Source organism: Phymastichus coffea, unplaced genomic scaffold (assembly GCF_024137745.1).
Source record: "Phymastichus coffea isolate CEN01 unplaced genomic scaffold, Cenicafe_Pcof_1.1 PCOF00052, whole genome shotgun sequence".
NCBI lineage: Eukaryota > Metazoa > Arthropoda > Insecta > Hymenoptera > Eulophidae > Phymastichus > Phymastichus coffea.
Window position 1 is genome coordinate 1,825,537 of NW_026706863.1, and position 24,543 is coordinate 1,850,079.

General features: G+C 38.7%; 1 protein-coding gene across 2 annotated transcripts; it reads left to right on the top strand.

Annotated features, from left to right (window-relative positions):
- On the top strand, positions 1 to 24,165 carry LOC131665489 (5'-3' exonuclease PLD3-like). 2 transcript variants are annotated; one of them, XM_058937384.1, is made up of 10 exons: positions 1 to 322; positions 2,582 to 2,829; positions 3,691 to 3,915; positions 18,893 to 19,014; positions 19,093 to 19,585; positions 19,885 to 20,076; positions 20,144 to 20,272; positions 20,603 to 20,908; positions 20,982 to 21,123; positions 21,489 to 24,165. In XM_058937384.1, the coding sequence occupies exons 2-10, from the start codon at positions 2,707 to 2,709 to the stop codon at positions 21,689 to 21,691; spliced, it is 1,935 nt and encodes a 644-aa protein (XP_058793367.1). In that variant the 5' UTR covers positions 1 to 322; positions 2,582 to 2,706; the 3' UTR covers positions 21,692 to 24,165. The 2 variants fall into 2 exon arrangements, with proteins under 2 accessions (XP_058793367.1, XP_058793368.1); XM_058937385.1 differs by lacking the exons at positions 1 to 322; positions 2,582 to 2,829; positions 3,691 to 3,915 and adding an exon at positions 17,713 to 17,859 and having other exon boundaries at positions 21,489 to 24,164.
- Positions 24,166 to 24,543: the final 378 nt, after the last annotated feature.

Here is a 24,543-nt window from a genome sequence, read left to right on the forward strand (position 1 = left end):
CTAGTAAAGCTTGGGGCGGCATATCGAGGTCGTGGTCTTTCCGTTAGGCGCAGCTCTGTTGGCTCTCTTCGCGCATACCTGCCGTGCGCGTGTCTAAAACACCACGCCACCAGCCCCAAGCTCTCTCTCTCTCTCTCTTTTTTTTTCTCATCGCGCTCTCGCTCGGCGCCAGCTTAGTGGCTTTTTCACCGCCATCGCGAAGGTGGCGGCAACTGTACAACACGCGACGACGATGATTTTGTGCTTGTTGCTTTTCACGAAGATGAAGCGCTAGTTTGTCGACGATCGCCATGCCTTTCCCCGAATACGGGGACCAAGTGGCGTAAGTATTTACATTCACCGCCTTACTCTTTCGCTTCGTAACTTGCGCTGTATTATGCAAATCGGTGGGACTGTCTTTCGCGTGTTGTTCTTTCGAGTTTTGTGCAAGCTCCGTAAATCGACGTGTTGTCGCTTAAATTCGAACTTTGGCCGGCAACTCGAAATATTGGTACGTCAAGTGAGTATCAAGCGCGAGATATATATAATAATCGTCACTTGTTGGAAATAATTTTTGCGCTGTGAACGTACAATATTTTGCTCTAATTGCGATATATTGACGTCAACCTTGATATCCTTTGTTTATCGCGTTTCATTAGTATAATGAAAAACATGTCGTGTCATTATTAAACAAGAATACTTTGGAATCACATAAGTAATTATGTCCAGCAATACACACGCATACACACACACACACACACACACACACGTTGCCTCATTATCGATGTGTATACATGTTATAGAGAAAACAGAAAGTGGATAAAGTCTAAAGTGAAAAAATATCACATAGCATGAATGTGTCCGAAGGAGATAGAATCAGATGACATGGAATGGATACGCGGGTAATCCATGCGAGTGCTGTTTTTTTATTTTTCCATTTACTTTTTCTTTTCCGACGTTGAATTTATCGAGCTGGCATAGTTGAATCGTCATTGGTAGAAAGAATTTTTCAATTTGGGTAGCTAAACGAAAGGCTAGAAACACCCTAATGTTTCATGAAAAATACACCGAAGACCGTTTGTTTTGACGTACCAGGGGTAGAAAATCGTTAAAAATTAAAGACTCGCGCCACACACGCGCTGCACTGTAAAATATTGCTCTTTAACAAATGGATAAATCGATCATTTCCGTTCTAATTTGAGGCTTATTTACACTAGCTCGGCTCGACGAAGCGCAAATTGCCGCGCAATAATTTACAAACGTCGATCTAACAACACCGAGAAAAAAATAGCAAGTACACCTACGTCTCTAAACAAAAGCTATAAGGTTGCTGAATGAGAACGACTTTCATTCGCTGCGATTATCCGCGTCGCAAACACGGCATAATGCCACTTTTCATCTATAAATAAGAGGCGCGCAGATGTGGCGCGCACAACAAGCTTATAACGCTCAGAGGAGAATATAATGCAACCGGTACGGGCGCGCGGAGGACAAGTTCGACTTGCGCACAGACGCATTGATGCTCCGCGACCTTCGCTCGTTAACAATCGGCGCGTAGCGGCGCAACCGAAGACGCGACCGAGACTAAGACGGAAGGAGCTAATCGATCCGATGGATTAACCATTCGGTTGGCGCCGCACGCTTTCAGGGTGTGGACTTTCTTTTTTTTCCTCCTCGCCGTCCGCTCGAGCGTTTCTTTCTTTGCTGTCGGTAGTTTTGTGTGGATTCGAAGGGAAGTGTGGAACGGCACGAAGTTGTCGTAGGATGGATGATTCGTACTCGTGGACTGTTTCACCTGGATTTCTTCAAATGTTTTTTCAGGCTAGAATGCGAAGTCATTTTTTTTAAAGTGAAACCCTTTCGGGGTCAGTCAAATCGATCAAGTTTGAATAGAAAGCATGCCAATCAATCGTTAACAAGTGGTATTAACGGAGCATACACTATAGCTCTTCGGTATTGCGATAAGTTACAGAAGAAAACATCGATTCGAGAGTCGGACGAGTCGGTTCATCATATTTACCGTAATAAGAAAAGCCTAAAGATCGATTACCGTCGAAGAAACTGCGCACCAACGCGTTTTCCCGGCAGAACAATCAGATAACACGCAACGATATCACAATCGCGTTCCTGCTTTCAAGTATTAATAATCCAATATATATCGCTCTCAATTTGCGTATAACCCGTGCGGCAATTCCAGACTGTAGGCTTTTCCAGAAAAGCTTTATACCCTGTATTAATTGATTATCAGTTCTGCTTCCCTCTCTCTCTCTCTCTCGTGAATAATGAAGGGCACTGTTTAAAAAAGATAAAACACAATTGATTCACGGCTTGCGGGAATGAATTGACAAAATTTCACTAGACAAACATTGTAAGCTCGCGGTTTCCCTTACTTTTCGGTTGAAGCTAGCCGCTACCATCGCACAGTTGGCTTTCTCCCGCTCGCGAGTCGTTCGATTTCTCCCTTATCATACCAAAATTGCCAAGGGCACGCACATATACCACGCGCGCGTGACTTGGATTCATTAGCTTTCAACTCGGCCTCTCATTTCTCCACCATTAATGTCACACGAGCGTGTAAATTTCGTTGTTTCCTTTTGCGCAGATCGTCGTCACTGATGCTGCTACTTCCGACGAACAGAGCGACGACGTGAAGAGTCTCACTAGGCAAGCTGTGCGAACCAACAGGCTCGAACGTCGAAGCTCCTATGCAGCCGCTGACTGGTCGAAATGTCTTTCTTCGGCTGGGGCAAAACTGGCAGTGTTTCCGATAGCAATGACGACCACTCCGGACGCAATCTCCAGGACGGGCTTTTTCAAATCGCTTCGCAAGCTTGTCATATACTTGTACAGGTTAGCCTTTTTGTTCTCGTTGATAGGATATCGTTTATTAACGATGAAAGGTTATGTAACTATACCCACACTGTTCACATTAGTTCGAAGCAAGCAAAAGTACCTTCTAGCTTTATATACAACAGTTTAGTTAGAGTTATGATTAGCTTTATACACACCAGTTTAGTCAAAGTTATGATGAATTGTTTCAAACTCGTAAATTTAGAGGCATTATTGTTTACTTTTATATTCGTATTGGCTGTTCGTACAATCGTGTCGAGAAACTTATTTTTCCAATGAAAGCTCATCTTATAAGCTTATTGCTTCTAAAGTTTTGAAAGTTTAACAATAGACTTGCGTTTACAGCTAGATTATTGACCAAGTTTATATATTCATCCTAGAAAACAACGAAGCAGCAGTTGAACAAATAAAAGAAAATCGAAGCATAAGAGTAATCTGAAACAAAATTCTTACATCTAAAATGTTCTATTTGTCTGTGTTTTTGCATACAGAAAATTCGTCAGGCGATGGCTTAGTGAGCTTCGAAGTTGAGAATTCATTGGAGTAAACGAAGTATAAAGTTGTAGACACAACTTTATAAATAATACAATATTAAAAAAAATTAAAAAAAACAATAAACATGTTATCGCCATATTCTTTCGTCGAAGTAGATTAACATCGCGGTTCTTATACGTTAGAAACATTTAACACTAAAGCGCAATTCCGATGTTGTATTAAGAAATAGGAAGAACAGACCGCGTCTGATCAGCACTCAAGCTAAAATAACGAAGGTGATGCGAAAACAAATTTAGCTGGAGTACTAAAAACACTGAAGCAACGAAAACAATGTAAAACTAACGCACACAAACACGCGACGCGCAGGTGAACAACACCCACAACGTATCTTACGGTGGCAGCAACCGTGTGACGAATGTCGCCTACTCGAAGGCCGGTGGCGGCACTGCAAGCTTGTCCAGCAGCTCGTCCGCGACGACAGCCTCGAGCCTTTACTCTAAGAATGTGGACGCAAGGCTCAAGGATCAGGACGTGGTTGTCCTGCTACCGCAGCGCAAGTCTCGCACACCGAGGATCAGGCACAAACTTGCGGTGAGTTTGACAAACTTGCGGGGCGCGCTTGCGGCTTGAACGTCTTGCGCCGATACGACTGTAGGCCGCATAGTTCCGACAACAAGTTTTTTCTTCCGCGCGAGCGGATGCGAGCTTCGCTGGAAATACATCGGTCGCGGGCCGTCGTTCTTCGCTCGAAACGGGATTGCGCTGGGGGCGTCATTGACCGTCGCGGCGTTCGAAGCTCAATTTAAGTCCTCGGCGACGTTATTGTAACGCACGACTTGTGGCCAAGCAAGCGAAAGAGCATGCAAAACTACGCCTTTGTAAATGATTTACCACGAGGCTTATTAAAATTTCATCCAGGTTTATTGTTTTCTTGGGGAACTTTCGACTTCATTAATTCAGTAGTAAGCACAGTAATAATTAAGGTTCCGCGCGAGTTGCCTGAGACTGCGTTGAGCTTTGTTCATATACTTCAAAACAACATGGGGTTATTAAAACTTTGCTCATTCAAAATGGCACATCATACGGATAAATTCAAAAACTTTATATTCTATTTCTAATGAGCGTTTTAAAGCGAACGTTTAAATTGCTTAACATTTAGCGTTTACTTGAATAATATGACTGTCTTATTCAACGATCATTCACTCGTTCGATTTTTACGTGGCTACTCAAACTACAGGATCTTGCAACTTTTTAAATCCGATTTTCGGTATAAGTTTTTACGCTAAAATAATGTTGAAATAAGTGAACATTAAAAACTTTGTCGCTGAAATATTTAAACGGTACAACATTTCACTAAACATAAGTAATAAAATTTAAATCGTAAGTTATCGCGCAAACATCAGATACAAGTCATTTTCCGACAACGTTAGATATGCAGACATCCTTTCTCTAAGAAACTGTATGATCTCCCACTGTCATAAAAAGCAAACTCTGTCTCTCTAGCGACGATCTTAAAAAGACGCCACACTGCGTCAGCGAAAATTCGAAACCGATGGAATCTCCTTGCACACAACATGAGAATCCTGAGTCACGCGTGTCCCCCTTTTCCCATCGAGCAGTGTAGATGTGCAGTGGGCGTAAGTGTACAACGTTGACAAATGTCTCGGCAATGCGTCAACCTGCGGGATGGAGGGTGTCTTGATCGCCAACAATGCTAATGTCGCTGGCGTGCGACCGATCTATTTGCGATTTAAATTTTCGGGGGTCAGAGAGGAATTTGGACAATTGGTAATGCGCGGCATGACAGCAATTAGCGAACGAGGCAAAAACAACGGCGACAAATTGAAAGCACTCGAGACAATGAAAGCGTTGGAAAATTCATCGACGCGATTATTTTTTAGAAACAATAATGAAATTGTATCTGAGTAATGACACCATTGATATGTATGGCATAAATAACAGGCATTTAGCTAACGAAGATGCAACGTAAACTATGAAGTTTAAATCCTTTGCTCGTGCGAAAAACCTCATTCTTTCTCTTCTTCCCTCTTTATTTTACTCTTCGTCCAGCCCATGAATAATCCTCACAAATGTAATCGTCTTGTATAAAACGTCATCTATCCACTCTCTCAGACCGCCCACTTCAAGTAATTGATACACATAAGCGAAGAGCAAAAAGCAGCAAAACAGCTGCAATATTTAACGAGGTACAATGTTAGTCACGACACCTATGATAAATCACGGCATATCGTTTGAATAAAGCGAGCCACCATCAGAGAACGGAGGGACAAGGCCAATCGAAATCGCCGACTCTGCGTCCATGTGTGTGTGTGTGCTACCTCCCCTTCTCGTTCATTATATCGATCGTTAAGATCACCTCCTTGTCGCTTATATACACCTTTTATATATCCAACGTCGACTCACCTTAGTACGCGGCAGACAATGGCCGGCTGCCACCACCACCGCAAGTGTGTGTTTACGATCGCAAGCGTGACGTGAGCTTTCAGTGCTGCAGTTTGAGTGTTTCATTGGCGATATGCAACGCTGCTCGTCTACGCTCTTTGCTCGTCGCGCGATGTGCGCGATCATTCGCACATTTGGATTTCCAGGCTGACTAATGTTTGGATGTGATTCCGTCGCGTGCGCTTTCCGATTAGTTTCGAACGACTACCATTCAATAGAATCCTTTGCTTATCACTACGCTGGGTTTTTCATGTACAGTAATTAGCGAGTTAGTCGCGGCTGTGCTCTTTTCCTATTTGATTGGAATATACTTGATTTTAATTTTACATTCTTCTAAAAAATGTATATTATCGATTTAACTCATTATCCAAACTACAACTGTCAAAGTACAAGTGTTGAATTAATCGCAAAGCACTCTTTCCGATGAGTAGTGAATACTGTTCGTGCTTGCGGATATTCCTCAAAAAAGTGAGTACTGCACATGTACACTGTAGCGAATGCGTGATTGCACAAAAAGGGTTAGGCGCTAAAAAGCATATCCAAAAGCAATCTTCTCGCGAAAAAAATCGACATACTTCTCTGACAAAAGAATGAAGGTACTTTCGCAGCGAAGATGTCTTTCATCTTTTAGACGCATTTATGCAAAACGCTACGTCGCGTCGCGTGCGCCAAGGTCGTCGCGTGCTAATACCGCAGTGAAACAAAAACAAAAAATGTATGTATGTGTGTGTGTGTGTGTTTGGATCGATTGATAGAATCATTTGCGAGTATGTCCATCGAAACGAAGAAAGCAATTTCTTGAAACGTACAACTAAGCGATTATACTTGGATCATCGACAGGTTTCGCGGCGACTTTTCACGGAGACAGCCATCAGCAAAAAGAAAATAATCGTTAAGCGTATGTCGGATATAATAACATTCGGTGGTTTATGTTTAGCGTGCGTATATTTTGCAATTGCTTCCTCGTTCGTCGCGACGGCGAAATCGATTGATTTCTCTTCCGCGTGGGATGTCGGGGAGAATGAAAAAAGAAAGAAGCTCATTCGCGTTCTAAAGTGAATGTACACACGCGCGCGCGCTTGTCGCTCACTTACTCAAATACTCCCTTTGTACACGTGAGATTTTGTTTGATAAGCTCGCGCGCGGGTGACAAAGAAAATAAGAAAACGATGAAAACGATTTCGCTCAGGATTATATTCTGCGATGGAAATGAGGTTTCTTCTCGCTGTAAACATTTTTCAACGGGAAGTAGTACATTACAAAATGGAATAACTTAGTTTGGGATTATTATTGCGATTAGATTTGAATGATGTTCACATTGAATTCATAATAAATAATTTATCTTCCAAGTGATTTCCTAAATAATTAATTTACGTAAACTTCACATTTCGTCGATTGAAATGATAAATAATTTATGTACGGGCTAAACGAATGCTATTTTATTAATCTCTAATTTAGTCAGTCTGATTTAGAGCTCAAATAATATAGTTCAGGCTCTTCTATTTTGCTCATTCGAGTTATTATAAAATCATGAACACAAAACAAGTAACGTTTTCGAACTGCAATAATTCATCGTAATAAAGAAAACAATAAACGCATATTAAATTTAGCCTTTGTCGCCGGCACTATATAGTTCACGCATACATTAACTATACGGCGAAATCAATAAACACGCCTATGGTCTGCGTACGAACGTGTCAATGTTCAACTTTGCGAACGTATCTTTTTCCTACCGGGGTTGATGTTTACGCGGCGTTAAGTGGACTGTGGTATTGGGGCCCTCTAAATGTTTAATGAAGTTGATTGTTGCCATTGTCGTATGTCGCTCAGGTGAGCGTAAGATCGTGCTGATAGGTGACAGCTGAAAAATAGAAGCCAAAATCATGCATTGTTTTTTTTCTCTCTTTTGCTGTTTTATCTTTATTTGGGAAGCTGATATTTGCTCCGTGCGCACTTAACAGGCGGCGCCACTTTTTTGAAACTTTTGAACTTTTGGTTCGAGCTTTCCATGTAAATCTTAGAAAGAATCGCCCGTAACGTCGCTTTTTTGGAATTTTGTGATCGCAATTCTGTTTTAAAAATCCATCTAAGTAAAACAAATCAAAAAGGTGTACACTGAGCTAATAGGGAGATTTTAGTTGTTATTGATAATAACATTGATTAATATTGATAATCGAATAATGCGTAATCGAATTGTTTGCGCTTGGTCGGCATTCACAAGAGTGAAATCGGTTAATTAGTACTTTATGTTTACAGTTAATGAATTTATTGGGTCGAGCGGTAATTTGGTGCGATTGGGCAATAATCATCTAATCGGTAAATTGTCTAATAATTCTGCCTCTCAAATGACATCCTAATTTTAGCAACAATTGAAAACCATCTGTCTCTTCTACTAATTTACCGGCAACCCGCTTAAATCTCAAAATTTATTATCCAAAGAGGACACCCACCGAGAAGGAACAAAAAGAAACCTTCCACCCACGATGAATAGAACGAGCGCCCATGTTTTTACGACAATACTTCGTCATACAGGCGTGCGTGATTTTTTCGACAATCTATGCGTGGCGTACCATCGACACCGGATCTATATCACAGATGTCAACCGCAGAGATGACTGCGGCTAAAAAATAGACAAAAACAGCACTTTATCAAAGTCAAAAAATCCCTTGTCTTCATTAGCGGCAGCGGCAGTAGCTCAAACAAAAGGGAAAACTCAGGGGTGAGATTGCCGAAACCAGTTAGTGACCGTCGCGCTCGTGATACGTTCGTTGCGGCTTCGCGTTGTTTTGACGTGTTAAAGTGTATTTCGAGGATTACGTCGGCACCACTGCGAACTATATTTATCGGTGAATAAACCACCGCGGAATTACGCTTGCTCGTGAAAGCTCCGATTGTTTGCAGCTGATGCGCCGAGCACCGGAGAGTCATGACTTCGACATTAGTTTCGTCGCTGATTCACGCGGCCGCGAATTTCCGAGAGATCGCAATATTCGTAAATTAAAACGCGTAACGCGGGAAGGCATAGAGAAGCGCAGCAGGCGCACATCAGAGTTCGCCGCGTGGCGCCGATGCTCGCAGACGCGAAATTACTATATGGCATTACGCGTTCGTTAAAGCTCGAGCGCGAGTAGTCGGGGGAGAAGCCGCCCGCGACGACGGAACGATGCCCACGACGATCGCGACTTTAATAGGCTCGCGTCTGCGCGAAAAGAGCTCCTGCCGTGACGAGCCGCCGTAGACGATGGTAAAACATGCTCTCTCGCTGTCGCACCTACCCGCTCGTGTTGCGCGTACGGCAGCGAGAAAGAGCCGAGATTGCGTTGCTTGATTAAAATAGATTGACAGTGAGGCTTTCATGCCTTCTTTCCTCGAGATTGGCGTGGTAAATTTCTTATTTTTCCGCGAATCAGGACACCTAACGAGGGAGCTTTTTCTGCTCGGGAAGAAACGAAACAAAGGAACCAAAAATAGAAAAACCTGAAACGCGGATGCAAAAGTTTGCCAAGTAAAAATGAACGAGGCCGTTGATCTGCGTCAGCGTGTTGATGAAGATGTATTCGAGCGCGAGACGACATATCAGAAAAACAAGCGGTAAACTGCTTGAATCGTTCTCTCGCGCGCGGAAAACTCATACCTTATTCATAAAGTCGTCGCACGGAAGAGGGAAAAAAACGTGTTGCTTTACAAATCCGACGTGTGTTCTCCACCCTTTATACTCGTTTACTCTCGTTCTCACATCATTTTTCCCTTCTTGCATTTTTCATAGCTTTTTTTCTCTTGACTTCGAATTCCTGTTTGTGCGTGTCTACCGTATAATGTCGGTAATTTGTTTCGTAAAATGTCTTTACTTCAATTGTGCTTTGTACTATGCATTTGAGTGACTTATTTCGAGAGAAGTTTCAGCTTTTATTTACGTAACGTTGCGCGCGTTTCTTGCTCTAGTTGTAATATATACGTTTTGAATGCGTAGTGTGTATGAGGATCTACCTAAAGAAACGTAACCATATATTTTTTTGAATATTTAATAACTTTACTTGCATGTTATTTGATCGTTTTCATGTCGACACGGATCCTTCCAAAAATAAATCCTAAAATAGCATCGTTCTCTTCAACCTGCCTGCCATAAAAAAGAAAATGCGATATACAACATACATGATGTTACTACGAGTGACGTATGTATATCCGACACACTGCCTTTGCTCTCCAAATTTTTTATTCGCCCCCATCCCCACGCTTCCAATATCATCCCCCCGTCTCTGTCTTGTACCGCTCGCCTTTCTTTTTTTATTTTTTTTTCTCCAGGCGTATATTGCCCACGCTCGCGAAAACATCGGCCCGACGCGCAGTAGTACGAGCGCGCTACGGCCAGACTCGCTGTTTGATACGGTGAGTGTATAAAATTATTAGGCGAGACCGGACGACAACAGAGATCGATGTTCGCTTTTTTCCTCTGTCGCTTTTAATGAGTTTGACGGATTAAATTGGGTTTTCACGCTCGAGACCTTTCCGTTTTAAAATTCCGTTAAATGATACATTGCTTTTTTTCACGCGGCTTTTTTTTTTTTTTTCTCTCTTCGCAGCTGAAGTTAATGGGCTATCGTTTGTAACGATGCCGCGTGAATTCAATAAACTTTTGTTTTTGAGAGGATTTCATCGACGCGAGAATGCACACGAAAGAAAAACTTCGTTTTTAAAACTTGCTCGTCGTAAAAATGAAACGACGTGACTAGTTCCGTTACAGAGTGATTTTTTTTTTCGCGATGCTTTTCGGAAGCTCTTCCATTGTCAGTCTTTACGCGCGATCGTTGCAATTCAAAAGTAATCAACGTTATTCTGAAAATCGGCTTCGAGGAAACTTTTGAAGAGCACTAGGTTAATGACCATTAGTTGCTGTTGTTGCCCGGTGGGAGTATATTGCAAAAGTGACTCGCTAAGATAGTTAGTCGCAGAAATCAAGTTAAAGCGAGTGAGATATATCGCTAGTTTTCATTATGCAGATATAATTACGCTTTGCGAGCTTGAATTTGAACTAATTGCCGCGTCCTACTTCTCCGAAATTTTCAGCCCGAGCGAAAATTAGCCCGAAACTTATGGAATTGATAATAACCATTTGAGGAAAGAAACGTGAAATTTGAAAACTTGGTTAGGATTATTCAAACGGCTCCTTTCACGCGCGATAGACCAATTAATAACCATTCAGAACTATCTCGAGACTGCGGGATATCCATTGCTCTCGACTCGCGTAAGCGGCGCAAGCCCGAAGAAAAGGCATTTTGCCGTGAGATAGGCAGCACAACTTGCACACTGCCAGCGCTGCTCGAATTCGTTATGGACGCTAATGGTAGTCTCGATATTTGCTCCAGTTTCTCGCCGCGTGCAACGCTATGCATGAGAGAAACTTCCAAAGAGTCGGCAGAGAGCTTGGAATAGAATTTAACTGGCGACCGTTTGTATGCTGATAAGGCTATTTTTCTGTTGTTTATGATTTTTTTTTCCTCTCGGCTCTCTCGCGCCAGCGAACTTGGAGAAAGTTGATATCCACCGATCTTTTTACATGGAAAATACTTTGCTACCGTTGTCTCACTTTGTTGTACGCTTCAATGGTAATCTTTTGTGAGACTCTCAATGAAAAATTCATGCATGCTCGAACGTTTTATTCAGGATTTATTGTTGTAATATGAATGATTCTCGATACTCATTTTTCTTTGAAAGTTCTTTTCAAAATATTTTTTTTCTGATATATATTTTATATCCCTTTATCATTTTTTTAAAGAAGCGCTTTAGCGTGGAATTGCATACATAATGTTAACATATATTGTTTAATTGCGAACCACGATATCATTATCATTATCAAATATCATTATCGGAAATTTCAATTACTCGGTTCGCGAAATAATATCCCGTAGTTCACTGCTTCCCTCAGGAAGTCATAGAAACATTCAATCGTGAAGTTCAGTCCTCGGAACTTCTGAAAAACTTCTAAAGAATAACAATTCATTCGTCGCAAGTTACATTTTTGGAATTAAAAAAATGCGTACCTTTGCCAAAGTACACACCGAGCGCGCAAAATTTCAGTGGAGGGGCTCCGTATAATTAAAAAGAAAAAGAGAGTGTCAAGCTCGAAAACGACGCCGCAGGTGAGAGAGAGAAAGCTGGGCTTTAATTTTGACGGTCAAATATTTGCTCGATCGATAGGAAAGATCGTGTGCGCAGTGTGGCGGACGTGTATGGCTACTTAATTGAGCGAGAGCCGAAAGCTTTCGTTAAAATTTGATAGCTAAAGCGTTTTGTTTCACTTGAAATTTTACTGTATATCTATAGGAAAAGAGGGGGGCGGGGCGATAGAATGTTTTTCTTTTTATTTTCTTTTCTACTTTCTGACGCGCGGGAAAGGGTTACTGAATAAGTTATATGGTTGGCGAGAAAGGCTCTCTCTCGTTTTATCGAAAAGTCTCAGGTATCATTTTTTTTTTCTTTATTATTCAGAAGGGGAATCCGGTAGATAAGACTTGGATATGCGAATGAGAATATCAATCATTTGTAATGACTAATTTGATTGTTTACTTTGCCATTGATTGCGAAAAATTGATTACTTTTTATTGTAATTATGCTATCGTAATGACTTGTTTTTTGCATTCACGTCGGCTGATTAGGCATTCTATTTACATTTTTATCTTTAGTAATGCAGAACTTTAGCAGTTTTTACCAATTAAGAGGATTAAGATATTAGCTTGATTATGCACTAAAGTACAGAAAAATAGAACGTTGTGCTTTTATTTATCATTGAAAGTATTTCGCGCGATCGACGACAATTGTGCTGTCAAAGCCAAAACTTTATTGTCGTCGTTCCGGCAACGAACGAACGACGATTCGCCGAAAAGAAGAGACTGCCAACAAAGCCAAAAGCCGGCTAATGGAAGTTGTAATATCAGGATAATGTAACAGATTAATGACAACATTCAGTCAAAGCAAAAACCGCCCATCGACCATCCAAACTATATGATTCACAGTTGGCGCAGGTCATCCTATGAAGGAACTTTTCGCGTTCTAGCCTCTCAATTTCTCTTGAAAATGCGACAGACCGGGAGTCCCATCCCATTTGAGGGGAACTCCTGCTGGCGCATTATGAAATTCGACGTAATCGACTGCACGAAACGTTTCAGTCCTGATGAGCTTGGAAGTGGCGTCGACACGCGACTACTTAATTGAGCAGCTGCTGGGAATCGTTGATTGTGCCCCTGTGTTTTTAGATCATTTTTTTTTCTTTCGGCGCGATGCAATTGCGGTTAGTTAGGAGGGGAGTTCTGGAAATTGATAGCGAGAGTTTCGGTTTTCTCGGTAATGTAAGGCGTATTTTTTTTTCTCTCTCGCTCCTGTTCTTCAAGTAGCTGAAATGCCAATCAAGTCGTTGAACGCTATTTCCGAAATGATTTTTAAATTAGCGGTACTTTATTTTAGATTCTTGTCTAAATTGACTGTTTTCATGGAGTTTTACGACAGAACTTTCGTAATTAGATAAACCAGCTTTCAATGAGCATCGCGTGATAGTCGCTGTTTTCTACAAATATTTTACGTCGACGTAATTATTAAATGACGCGCAAATTAGATATTCGTCACGTGCATTCTACTCAGTTTTCTACGTAGCAATGAGAACGTACAATCGGAGAATTTAAATTTTCGTTGAATTTAAGATGACTGTTCATGTGCAGCCTCGACGTACTATAGACTATCTCACATGTACGCGTATATCGCACACGCATGATGTTGGCAATTTGTCTGTCTGCGTACCCTCTCGCGCTTCGTGCCCGGAAATGGGAGGTAGTTTTTCGACGCTGCCTTACTATAATTCAAGAGATTCCGAGTAATTGAAAAAGAACAGCTATTTTTTCTGTACGTTCTTGCGGATTTACAATAAAGCGAGTTCTCACACTCCTCGCTATATCATCTTTCTTCACTTCCGATAACACTATCACAAAAACTCATTCTGTCCTCGCAGTAGCATCTCGTTAAATATTCAGTAGCAATTCCGGCAAATAGTTAGCAAATAACGAGAGAAGGAAAGTGTACCGGGTTTTCTTTTTCACTCTACAAATAGAAAACGAGTCGTCAAACATCCCTTGACCTTTACGTACGCGGGTTTTTCCCCCCCCCCCCGCGGCTCCAGCCACGGTCAGACACGCGAAAGCTTTTAAAGGAGCAAAAACGAAGGAAAGAGCGAGTCGCGTTCTTTCGAGCACTGAGAAATGATTAATTAGCTCTTTGGAGAGAGTCCCACGCGCGATGCAGTTTGCGTTTTTGCGTCGACCCTCTATCTCCTGATGGTTAATTGAGCTGATCTCTCGGTACTTTTCTCGGCGACGATAATGGACTTGGTGGTTGGAATTATTTTTTTACTTTAGCGGGAAAATGTGTTTTACATTTTTCAGCCGAACGGCGCTTACACTTGTTAGTTTACTCAGCTGGCTCGCGAAGATTGTCTCTGCGAGGAAAGTAAACACAGGCCACGATTCATTTGACCTTCCTTCTGACGGAGCAGCAAAAAGAAAAGAATATTTCTTTCGGAATAACTCTTGTAATTTTGTCAATGATCGCGAGTCGCTCGTAAAAACAAATACGCTATGCCGAAGGAACTAACGCTGAAGAGAAGTTGATTGATTTGCAATATAAAACATTTTTCGTTTGTCGCGTGTTTTCTACGACGTACATTCCTATTGCTGAACTAAGACTTTTTTTATAATGCCTGAAAACTAAAGAAAATATGTAGGTAACAGTGGAGCGTCCACTTTACAATGCAACCCTAAGCCGACAACAGCAAAACAGCCTGCGAGTCAAAGTACCCCTACAAAGTGCACTTGCATGAAAGAAAACGCGCAGAGAGAGGCTAGGGAGGCTTAATCCGTTTAATCAGGATAATTGCGGAAACCCGTCTATGGCGGTGCGCGGGCGCCTCGCTGGCGCATTAAAAATGCATCGCGCGTGCTCTGCTGCGACGGGCGACGCCGCCGTCGCGAAAATACAACAAATTACCGGCTCTGGTCGGTTTCGCTAGTTGCGACCGTCGATGACGTTATCGATTTTAATGACGGCAGCAGGGGGACGTGCGGCGAGAGTTTAGCTTTTATTTTAATCCATTTGTTAGAGCGACGAGTTTGTTTTATATTTTTTTACCGATAGTAAAGGGTTTTCGCGGTGACAGTTTTGAGGAAAGCTTTGAATTTCGTTGATTGCACTGTGGGATGTCAATTGGAAACTTTTTCTCGTGTTGAAATCATTTTGTTTTTTTCTATCGATAGTCGAAAATTCCTATGAAACAAAAGCCAATTTCGATCGATTAACCGTTCCGAAAAATTTTCGATCGATTGATTGACCTTAAGAAACATGGAACAACAAACATCTCGACTCAAATCCTTCGTCTCGCCAACCAATTAACCACATCGAAATATCATTTTCAACCAGAACGATTAATACAATACTTATTACCTAATTCATGTAATAAACAAAATCTTTCGTCTAGACAGTTTAACCAGCGCCAGTTTAATTGATCGTTAATTAAGCCGATTCATCAGACATTCAGAATAAATAATTCATCAGCATTGACGCACATTATAGTTAACGAATTGACGATTCCCTATCACTAATACGTATATGCAAATTAAAAAAAAAATTAAGTCAGTCATAAAAAGTGTCATCTGCTCGTCAGAGCGGTGGCGTACAAAACGAGTTAAAGGGCATTCTCCATAAGCACTAAAGGTCGCCTCGAAAATTCTCGAGAGGCAGGCAGTAGCAGCAGCAGCCACAGAATTTGCCATGGGGGTGGTGGGACGATCGATAGCTTGGGCGCCAACGGCCAAATCCTACCTATCCCCTCGAACTCCCCGCAATCAGCTAGAAAATAGCATTAAATATACATCGCACCTCAAAGCGTTCGAATAACGCACACTGCCTTTTTCTCTTATCTCGACAAAAGATTACGCTAGAATGTATAATGTTACTGTTATCCATTGTGTGTTATTGAGTCAATGAACCGTTGAAGGAATGCCGGACACGCGAGATAGTTACTTTGTTTCCAAACAATTTCGCACAAAGAAACGAAGCGGAAAAGAACAATAGCAAGATGAATGCAATTTTCAATGATGAATGCTATTTGGTAAGCATAGAATATGAATAAGGTCGTTTTATTGGCGGTGTGCTTCATAATTATATCAGCAATCAATGCCAAAACGCACATTTCTTATCAATTATATATATACTTTCATCGGCCTGCTTCGTTTCGTATAGATATTCATTCTGCACGATTTAATTCTACAGGATTTTTCAAATTTTATTTATTTAACATAATGCTTTTTTAATTGAATAAAACACATAAAATCGTATTCATTGGAAGAGAAGATACTATTAAACACGAAAGCTATCTACGGAAAATTCGATTGGAAAATGACTGGTTCAAAGTATTCTACATAAAATATTTTTCTATGAATAAATAAACATTTAAAAGAACTATGCGTATAAGATTCTGTTCGTTATTAAAAAATTATGAAATGTACAATAACGCTGTGTAGAATTTTTTTACACCAATTAAATTTTTCTTAATCGTTCTGTAGAAAAATATCATATCAGATATTTCATTTTTTAGGAAAATATTATCTTATTTTTTCTATTTAATAATAAAGCAGTATGTTAAATAAAAAAATTTAAAATTGGTGTAGAATCAGAATATGTACGAAACGAGCCCGATCCTTTCGTTGATTCGGCAGGTTTCGTTGATCAGTTGGCTCCTAATTTTCTTTTCTTTGTATATGCTTTATGTCTATACCTACCTTTATTTCACAATATTCTAATGGTCAATTGGTGTTAACCACCAAACTACAGAAGAGGAATTTACTCTTGTTTGTAGGTTTTTATATTTGTATAACAATATATATATAAAAACTTAGATACAATAAACTTAATCTACGAAACATTAATATACTCCTGAGTATCTATTTTTTAAATTTTAGTTTAATAATTTTATATTATCACATAAAACTTTTCATTCTTTGGGTAATCTATTAAACATTTTACTAGTAACGATATAATTACTGTTAATTTTAGAAATCGAAATACTGTTGATATTCATTTTACTATTTGAATTATTATATTTTAAGCTTAATTCATCTTAACAATAACATAATAACGTAAGGTAGTGCATAATTTTGATCCAGTCACAGTGAATAATTTGTTTTTATAAAATTCTTTTTACTAATCATTTTTTGAAATTTTGTTTTGTAATCTTTGAAGTGAATATAAAATACTTATTCCAGCACCTCCTCATACCATAATTCCACAAAAATCAGCATAGTATGTTTGTAAAAATTTTTTTCTGTTAATAATCTTATTAATTTGTAAAAAATAAATATTACATATTTAGTTTTGTTAAAAATATAGTTTAGACCGTTCGAGATTATAATAAAATAATTATTATATCCCTAAGATACTTATTAGTCTATCCTTTTATACATTCAATATTAATTATAATCTCAATAGTTTCATTAACGTTCAAAAGTAAATTATAATGATAATACTCCAAAATCCAATTCTCAGGAAATGCCATCTTACCAAAATGAGAACCACACAAAAATGGATATCATCGGTCCAAAATTTTATCGCTACGTAACCAACAGCACAGCTGCCAAAAAAAATAATAAGAAACACACAGTCACCTTGGACTTTGGACTCTTTGGAGTCAGCCGTCGTTGAGGGGGTAACAAAGAAAAAGAGGTCCCCTACTTTCTAGGTTTAGAGTTGCGCGCGCAGCTTGTCGAGTAGCACGTGCACATCAGCCATAGAGTTGCAGGCTTTACGCTCTCTCTCTCCTCTCTCTCTCTCTCTCTCCCCCGAACAATAACTTTGTTCATCTCCCTGAAGAGAGCGCAAAGAGGCCAGGTATACAGAAGACAGTGTAACAACCAGTTGACTGCGGGGATATGTCGCTGTGATTTTTAATTTTATTCTTTAGTTTGATTTTTTGATTTTTCGTTGTTTTATCGTGCGAAAATGACGATCTTGATGAAAGCTAAGCAGAACCAGAAAAAGGTGCGTTGTATTTATTGTTTGAAATTGGGTTTTTCATTTTTCCGTTTGACAGTTTCTTCGTTTTATACGTTTTAAATTATTTTTTTTTTTTTTTTATTAAGAAACTACAAGTAAGATTTGCAATATTGCTGCAATAAAGGAATTTCGTGCTGCAAAATTGTTTAGCGTTTTATTATCTCGAATGCTTCGTGAAATCATTGATGTTTCTTTGTTTTCATCGGCTTAGTTAAAAAAGTTAAGCGATTGATAAGAATCGTTTTAACGATTGCGCGATCGCTGCTGACATTTGCTCTGAAAAATTTGCATTGTTTACGTTAGTTAAGACGCTGCATAATGTGAAATATAGATTTCTAACAAACCGGTCGAGCTGCGACAGTGTCGGCTGAAGACCTTTGAGGAACTTATATGAACACGGACTGTTTTGGTGAGGGAAGTCTGGATTAGGTTTTATATAGATAGATTTTTGGCGTGAAAACTGCAATCTGAACGCATTGGTATTTTTTAAATAAATTTCTTATCGACTTTTACAAATCTCGATTGAAGTCTATTTTGAATGCTCGGAGTCCGAGAGCGCAAGCGATTATATTACAATGAATTATTATATAATATATAATACATACCGCAAGTCGCTCTTGCAACCTTTGATACTTGATGATGAGATTTTGAATTGTAACAACTGAAACAAGCGTAGTTTATAAGCCTAAATAATATAAAATTATTTAGAGTACCAATGTCAGTTTATCATTGTTACAAATTATAATATTAGTAAAATAATAAGTATGATGTATAATATATTTAAGAATTTGAACAAATTTGGACATTCATAGTTGGGCTTTTTAACTTTCACTTACGGCCCTGACGTGAAAGTCCCGTTACGCGCAGTTTATTCGCAGTTGTCTCTCATAGATGTCTCTAGTAACCTATTTTTAAAATTAACTTCAAAGCTATCCAATTCTCAAATGAAAATTCTTTGTGTACGTACATATATAGCGATTACTAAAAAGATAAATTAGAATTTTCTTCATGTCCGCAGACTGTGTCGGAGAATGCACGCCTAGATGTTAACTCACCAGCCTGTGATGACGAATTTGATTTTTGGGATCAAACGGGTTTCATGTTGAGGAATGACATCGACGATCCTTTCAATCACGGGCGGTAAAATCGACAATTTTCCTTCTTCTTCACGCGTAACTTGTGTAGTTAATAAATACTATTTTTATTATTATTACTCAGATGGGGCAGTGCACAAGACTGGTGCCGTCCAAGTTGCATACCGATAACCATCATCCTGGTGTTGATCTTCTTAGTAGTTCTGTTGCCGTTGCTCGATCAAAAAGAAGAAAGGCAAAACTTAAACACCACTTACTTGATGAACGACAGCGAGTTTGCCGCGTGTATGAGTGAATGCAACATGTCACTCGTCGAGTCGATACCCATCAATTTGACGTATCCCAACGATTCAGTTATTCATCGAAGTACTTATACAACCTGGTTAGATCTGATCAGTTCGGCGCAAAATAGCATTGAAATCGCTTCTCTTTATTGGACGATGAACCGCGAGGATGTTTATCCTGACGATAGTGCCAAGGAAGGTGAAGCAGTTTTTCAAGCTTTGGTCAATGCCGGGCGTGACAAGGCTATCACGTTAAAAATTGCACAGAATGCACCCAGTCATCTTAGCCCGAATATCGATACGGAATATTTGGCGAAAAAAGCGAATGCACAGGTGAATACCATTTTCGTTTGCTTGCTTGTGGCAAATCAAATATTTAATGTAATGCTGCATCATTTTAATGTTATTGTTCTGACATAAGTCGTATCGTCACGATTTATCGAATGTTAATTGAATGTAACGTATATGTAATGGTTTACGATTCGTCATAGAATATTCTAAACTAACACTCTTGCCATTCGATCTCCCGCGCAAATATTCATAATTGAACGACTAATACTTCACTGACCTATGAAAAGTCATAAATCTTCACGTTTGAATATTAGCTTCTAAACAAAAAAAATATTTTTCAGGTCCGCAGTCTGAACTTTGCGGCTCTCCTCGGTGGCGGTGTACTACACACGAAACTCTGGTTAATCGACCGCACTCACGTCTATGTTGGCTCGGCCAACATGGATTGGAGATCGCTTACTCAGGTCAAGGAGCTTGGAATCGTCGCCTTCAACTGCTCCTGCATGGCGAACGATCTTGCTAAAATTTTCGATGTGAGACGAATGGAAGTTTTGTAATTTCAAATATTCGGTGGGGAAATAAAATTCTAATGATTTGAAGGTTTATTGGACGCTTGGAGAGATTGGCAAGGTACCGAAGTCGTGGCCTAAGTCGTTGTCAACGAAGATCAATGCCGAGAATCCTATGGTGTTTACTTTGGACGGCAACAAATACAAGAGTTTCTTTGGCGTAAGTTATTAATCATTACTGAGCTTTCACGAACCACTCCATCCAGACTGAATATTTTCAATAAATTTCTCAGGCGCGAGTTACAAATCTCTATGTTCGTTGACTTTTTTGCGAATCATTGCATTTAAATTTTGTTAATGACGCGCCCTCTCGGCAAGAATACTTTACAATTTAATTATCTTCAAAGAAACAAAAAGATAGTGCTGCCGTAAAGTAGCAAGATTTATTTTTGACGTTCGCTTAGCAATGGTAATGTAGAGACATTCGAAAAATAGGATGAGTCATAGTGCATCCCATTAACAAGTCAACATAACAAACTGTCACTCGCAGAGCTCACCACCGCCTTTCTCGCCGGACGGCCGAACTCACGACATAGACGCCTTATTGCACTGCATCAACAAAGCCGAGAAGTTCATCTACGTCTCGGTTATGGATTACTTCCCACTGACTATTTACACGCCTAAAGTGAAATATTGGCCGGTGATAGACGACGCTCTCAAGGCCGCGGCGATTGAACGCAAAGTGCAGGTGAAACTACTTATATCGAAGTGGAAACACTCGAGGAAGTCCGAGGACTACTTCCTCAAAGCACTCGAGGATCTTACCAATAGTTACAACAAAGTTAACATCGAAGTAGTGAGTTTTGTACTTCGAATGTTGGTGAAGTTATAACAATGGGTAATTGATTGTTGCGCTGTCGTTTTTACAGAAAAGATTCGTTGTTCCGACCAATGCGGAATTGGATAAAATACCTTTTGGTCGTGTGAATCATAACAAGTATATGGTGACCGATATTGCCGCTTACATCGGCACGAGTAACTGGTCAGGAGACTACTTTATCAACACGGCTGGTAATTATGTCGTAAAATATCGGTTTATAATAAAAAACTTGAATAACTAAAAAGAATTCTTTGAATAATGTAATATATGACAAACGTCAATTTCATTCTTGTTGAATGACGTTTACTTAATGCTTAACTACATACTTCAGCTGCTGATCAGATCAGACGCGTAGAAGTAATAATAAAGTTTATAATTCAAGATAAAATTTAATGCTTCCGAGCCATAAATTCGACAGCAGTTGGAGTATTTTCGTTATTAACTGATATAAATGCCTATCTTAAATAACGCAATACGATAGTAAATTACACTTGCAATAAATTTTGTCAGCGGATATCCCGCCTTTGCTTATCTACTAATCAAACTTGTTTTTTAGGAATCGGAATGGTATTCGAAGACGCAGATCGGCGTAATAACAATAGTATTCGCCAGCAACTTGAAGATTTGTTCTATCGCGATTGGAATTCGCAATATGCTCATCCACTGAACGCTTCCTGTTCAAACTTAAGAGCTTCTAAGGGTTTCTTCGCGAGATCGCAAATTATACCGCCGTTGCAGTTACACCATGTGCAGGCTTAAACGACCTTCATCTCTAACGAGCCGATTATTTGAATTTTTTCTTTTGTGTGCTAAATTTTGTATGATGAATTGATTTCCGGAGCATCCTACTCAAAAAATTTAATATTTCAAAAGCTTTTGAATATTTTTCAAGCTTTTCTAGAGGTCTGAGTATCCTAAAAGAATCAAAGGAGGGGGAGGGGGGAGATTCTTTAACGTCAAATGTATTTCTACTATTTATATGTAAAGATTATATATTTGGATTGATTCAGAAAAAAAAGAGAGATCACCACTTCTATTCGATCTCGATCGTTTTGTGTAAATATTTTCATAAATTTGTCGTTGAAGTGAAATATGGTATATAACAGAATCATTGAAGAGTCTACAATATACAGATATACATAAATATTTTCTTGTGAAGAGAACATTACAGTATTTTGCGAAAGACTTTTTACAAAGCTTTGCAGTTATTGAAATATTAATCATTGAATTAACTATCGTCGTTTGAATGTTACACGAAATAACCTCATGAATCTGTTATAAAATGATTGATTACTGTGGATAATGTTGTGATTGAACAATTTACTTTTACAATGCAAAAGCAATGCAATATCGTAGTATTTAAGTTCGTTTTTATAATTAGAATTTAGTAATTTCTGGTTTCACTGTATAATAGAGCAATTAATGTGATTGTATAACATGAACATTTCGAGTTTTATAATAGTCTTTCGAGCTCAAAATAGTTTAATGTCGTTCCCGGTACCGTGATCAGTATGATTCTTATGAGTTTTCAAAAATGTCATCGTAGACACAGCAATAACACGAACTATCGTTTAGACATAAATTTTCTATACATAAATTATCTATACTACTAGTATAGTGAATTTACAAAAGTAGAGATGCGAGTAAACTAAAAGGTCACGTTCACAGCTCACTCAATATTAATTATTATGCGATGATGCACAGCTGATAATAAAAGAAACGCATGGCATGTGCCTTTATCTTTTGATTCTCAAGTGACCTTTCTTCTTCTGTCTGTAACAAGCAATAGAAGCAATAATCGATACTTGAAATAGACGAATGTCATGCAATGATTGAATGTTGATCAATGCATCTTTTTTCTTATTACAAAGTAACTCCAGAAGTTATTCAACGCTGATTCTTTATATAAAAAATGTCAAAGCAAATATTCGCACAGGCGCTCAATTTTATTTGATTGTTGTAGCCGAACTGCCACGTGTAATTTAGTTTTGAACGAAGTTGAATGTTTGAACAAGCTTATGTTTAATTTTAAGTAACAAAAAGAAAAAAAGCAAATACAGTCCGCCGATTGATAAATAAGTCTTCTTAATGATTACTTTTAAACTGTTGCCTTTAAATGGGTGTGAACTAGTTTATGGAACCAGTAAAGTTTGTATAAAATGTTAAATCATGCTATTCCTTCTTTAATTCAATATTTATCCTCCTAATGTGATATGTTAATTTTTTGAGAAGCAACTTTATTCTTGATAAGTAGTACAAATATTTTATAAAATAACTTAATGCTTCTCTATAGGATTGTGCTAGAATCACGAAAAAAAATTGTAATTGGCTGAAACTCAAATCTTTGATTATTTATTAAAAAATCAATAGAAGATATAATTGGACAATTAATAATATTTCACTAAATGCCGACACTTTCAAGCAGCTAGGCGTCCAAGGAGTACCGTTGGATCCTTACTAGGAGTTCAATACAATAATTTTTGAAATCATGTTTTGGAATCTGGAAAATCAACCAAGCAAGATGACTGACAGTGATTTATTTCATTGTATTATATTTTTGAAATAATTTTTGTCGTTTGTACTAACACTCTCGATGCGAAATAAATCTAGAGAAACGTGCAACAGAATGTTCGGAAGTCTTCGATAAAATTTTGAACATTCGATAGAAAAACATAAAATATACTATTCATCCACTTGGCTTAAATTTATTCAATGACTAACGTGTTCAACTTAAAATTAAAATTGACATAAAAATGATAAAACTTGGAAGATTTTTCCATATAATGTTAAGAATGAAATTTTAAATATCGCATTGATTTTCGAAAATGCAATTTTAATTATCATGAATATGAATATATATTGGACAATATGCAAGTGTGTTGAGTCGACGCACGTCACACAACTTTTTCTCTTCAACGAAAAAGATAGCAAAGTGAGTATTTTGGAATACATTAGTTGAAACCACCTGCGTCATTTACTGAGTATTTCAATAAAAATGTTCCAACAATGATAAAACTGAATTTGACAATTAAAAGTCGAACACTTAATCGTAAACTTAGCGTATCTTTATCTAGGAAATTCATACATCAATAAAAAAATTTGAAGCTTTTTTTTTCTTTCAATTACTTAAGAATCATGTGTTTTGACATGCTCTTACTCAAACGAGTAAATCGGATATTCCATTTTTCTTTCCATGGTCTGTGCTCAATCTTAGTAACAACATTATCATCGAACAGTGAAATTAACACTTGTATTATTATAATATAATTAAAGTTTTGAAATAATCTAATCTTTGACGCCTCAAAGCAAAGTTCAATTATTATAACCATTCTGACTAAAGTCCAACAAAATTAAGAATCCAATGGCTATAAGCACCAATATAAATAAGTTATTTGTAAATTTCCTTAAGTCAAAATACTTTTCCCGAGTGAATTTCAGCGGTTGAACGTGATTTTTACCATGAACCGAGTATCTAATGAAGAAATAAAAGAACGTAACTACGTTTCCTATTTCTCCGGAAAAAGCTTGAAATTCGTTGGCATCGGTAGTTTACCACCCTCCACCTACCTCTCAGAGAAAGAAGAAATCGAGATCACTAGGATTATCACAAA

Bases quoted from the DNA above. Each gene is read 5' to 3' on its own strand.
- LOC131665489 (XM_058937384.1), top strand. From the start codon at position 2,707: ATGTCTTTCTTCGGCTGGGGCAAAACTGGCAGTGTTTCCGATAGCAAT. The intron at 3,916-18,892 runs GTGAGTTTGACA...TCATGTCCGCAG, and splicing joins GGATCAGGCACAAACTTGCG to ACTGTGTCGGAGAATGCACG. The intron at 20,909-20,981 runs GTGAGTTTTGTA...TCGTTTTTACAG, and splicing joins ACAAAGTTAACATCGAAGTA to AAAAGATTCGTTGTTCCGAC.